We start from the raw sequence: 2,809 nt of genomic DNA on the forward strand, positions 1-2,809 counted from the left end.
CGGCTCGCCGGCGCCGCGCGAGCGCAGCCGCCGCCGCCAACGTTTTGTGGGGCTCGCCGGCCTTGCGCTTTGAGAGGCTCGCCGGCCGGCTGCAGGCGCGGCCCAGCCCAGAGAGCCCCAATCCAGGTCGCATTATGCATGGCTAAACCATTGGCGCCGCAGGCCCGGCCGGCGCCGCCGGTTTGAAGCCGATTGTGGTCCTTCAGAGGCTCTTCTGGATGCGCTGCGCAATGACCGCGAGGCCATCCCCCTCAAAACGATCCGCGACCTGCAGGCGTGCAACAGGGTGTGGGGGTGATGTATTTTGGGGGCTGTGGTGCGACGCGAGGTGGGCGTGAGGGGTGCCGAGGAGGACCCGCAGGCCGAGGGGGGCCCAGCGGCCCTCGTAACTTGAGGCCGAACCGGGGATGCGTGGGTCGAAGCATGCGTGCGTCAGGCGATTCGACTGGCCGACCGGCGCGGGCGCTCCGAATGGTCGCAGGCGTCGCGCCGCCAGCGGGCGGCGGGCGAGAGCGCGCCGCACCTGCGACAGCGACTCCGGGCCGCCGCCGGGGCGGCCGATGGCGACGGCCGCGAGCACCGCCACTGCCGCGAGGATGCCTCCCAAGAGGCCCACGCCTGGCGACATGTTGCGAGGTGGGTGGGGGTGGTGGTGGTGGTGGTGGGAAGAAGCATGGGTGGCTGGGTAGCTGGGTCGGTGGGTTGGGCGAGGTCAGTATGGTGTGAGAGCAGGCAAGCTGATCCGAGTGATGCGCATAAGGATGCAGGATGATGACGTCGTATGATACACACGAGTCCGAGCGGTGAGAAAGGGTCCGTCAAGGGGAAAACCCGGGCCACAGGGGACCCACGGCCGGGGCCGTTGTGCCGCCGGGCCGGCAGAGCGGGGCGGCGGCGCTGCTCCATCCTTCGACGCCGGCGTGGGCGCCGCACACATGCGCCCAAACCCGCGCGAAGCGCCGCCCCTGCACCAATTTGGGGGGTTAGTGCGAGCGCAGCGCCGCTCACCGCCGCCGCCGCCGAGGCCCTCAACGGGGCTGGTCTTCTTCATATAGGCCTTTCGCGCGGCGAGCGGTTGGCGATGGAGTCGCGCACGCCGGGTGAGGCGAGGCAGCCACGCCGCACTGGCGCAGCGCGCTACCGCCTCGCGCCACCGCTCGCAGGCTCCTTCGACTCCTTTCGGACCGCCTGGTGCGCGAGGGATCTCCGAGGCAACCCCGCAAATCAGGTTGCTGTCCGAGTGAAGCTGCGCGGCAGCTGCGCTGGGCTCTCGGCGCTCACCCCCTGTTTCGTCGGGAAGATGTTGCCGCGGCCCGAGTTGTCGGTATCGACGTAGCCCTGCGGAGTCAGGGACGTCTTGGCGTCCCCCTTGCCCGCGCGCGCGGCGACGCGGCGGGCTTGGGGCCGCAGGGGCGCGCGGGGCGCGGCGGCGCGCACGGCCTGTGAAGGAGGAGGGTGGGAGGTTTGAGGGTCGGAAGGCGGGGCCCGGCGTGGCGCGGCGCGGGCGGCAGCAGTGAGTGCGCGGGGCGGAGCGGCACACGGCCGCCAGCAGTGCGTCCCATTGGGGTCTGGGCCAACGGGGCGGGGTATACTGCATCTCAAATGCTATATGACGTGGATTGTCACCTTGTGGCCGGCATCGAGGCGGAACGCCCGCTGCTGTGCGATGGAAATCGACATGATAAAGTGTGTGACTGGTCTTGGGTGTGACGGACGAGTCTTGCAATTGGTATATATGTCATGCAGGTTTGTTCAATTGACGAACGAGGTACGGCTTCAATGTGTCGCAGCTGCGCAATGATTGCGACCTAGCCGCGTGCCTACAGGGCAAAGCTTCGGCATATAGTCATAATAAAGTCACATTACATGCATTAATGCTTGCCGTCAGCTGTGTCAAGCGCAGCAAGTGCTGATCTTCAACTGCAACAGACTCGCTGCCTGTGGTTGCACTCAACGCGATACAATGGCAAAGAGAACAGGAGTTCTTGGCGCTTTCATCGCGATGGCGATCGCAGCCACGGGCGTTGTGGCCGCCAGCCCAGGCCTGGGCACGCAACCGGCCGTGGCAGCTGCATTGGCGCTTCTGTCCCGGGGGATGGACGCGGCGCAGCACCTGCTGATCGAAGCGCCCCTTGCCTTCGCATCCCTCGTGTCACCGGTGCGCACGGCCTCGCCTGTGTGCTGCCGCTTCTGGGCTGTGCGGGTACTCTGTGAGGCGTTGACCGGAGCTGCCCCCCAGCAGTTGCACATGCAACCGCCTTGCTGCGCAAGCAACCCCGCACAATGCATCAACACACCCAAGCGCATCGCCGCTGCCGACACACGCACCCGTGGCGCGAGCAGGCGGCCCGCTGCGAGGCGTATCAATCTGCGTGCGGCGGCGCGGCGGAGGGCGGCTCGGGTTTCTGGCCTGGCCTGCGCTGGCACTTCTGTGAGGTGGCCCTGCCGGCCTGCTCATCCAGTGCTCTGACCATGGTGAGTGGGGACCGTCTTCCCCCACTCCCCACGCCAAAATACAGGCCCAGCGCATGCGGCTAGTGGTCAACAGGGCACGCCGCTAGCGGTCAACAGGGGTCAACCATCCGCTACCCCGCTCCCATACGCGCATGTGTAGCAGCGAGACCCGTTAACCCGTGCAGCGACCGCCGCGTCATCTCGAAGCGCGGCTGTGGCATGGGATTGTACACGAATGACCCCTCAACCCGAGTAGTTACAGAACGACACCAGAGAGCCTGCCCGGCTTGCTTGCTTGCCAAACTTGACAATCCCCTTGCCGCCCCGCCCGCACCCCCCCCCCCCCAAAAAAAAA

General features: G+C 67.0%; 2 protein-coding genes across 2 annotated transcripts in view; one reads left to right on the forward strand and one right to left on the reverse strand.

Moving 5' to 3' along the window:
• Positions 1-202: 202 nt before the first annotated feature.
• MNEG_11220 (hypothetical protein) lies at positions 203-1,680 on the reverse strand (the record flags this gene model as incomplete). Its single annotated transcript, XM_014040306.1, has 5 exons — positions 203-268; positions 524-618; positions 1,009-1,057; positions 1,282-1,440; positions 1,627-1,680. The coding sequence occupies 5 exons, from the start codon at positions 1,678-1,680 to the stop codon at positions 203-205; spliced, it is 423 nt and encodes a 140-aa protein (XP_013895760.1).
• A 792-nt stretch (positions 1,681-2,472) lies between these two features.
• Positions 2,473-2,809, forward strand: part of MNEG_11221 (hypothetical protein) — a gene marked incomplete at both ends in the record, with an annotated part of 1,226 nt that continues 889 nt past the window's right edge. The window contains one exon of the mRNA XM_014040307.1: positions 2,473-2,475. Coding sequence (XP_013895761.1) covers positions 2,473-2,475 — 3 coding nt within the window. The remainder of the gene's footprint in view (positions 2,476-2,809) is intronic.

Source organism: Monoraphidium neglectum (assembly GCF_000611645.1).
Source record: "Monoraphidium neglectum strain SAG 48.87 unplaced genomic scaffold scaffold02644, whole genome shotgun sequence".
Taxonomy (NCBI): domain Eukaryota; kingdom Viridiplantae; phylum Chlorophyta; class Chlorophyceae; order Sphaeropleales; family Selenastraceae; genus Monoraphidium; species Monoraphidium neglectum.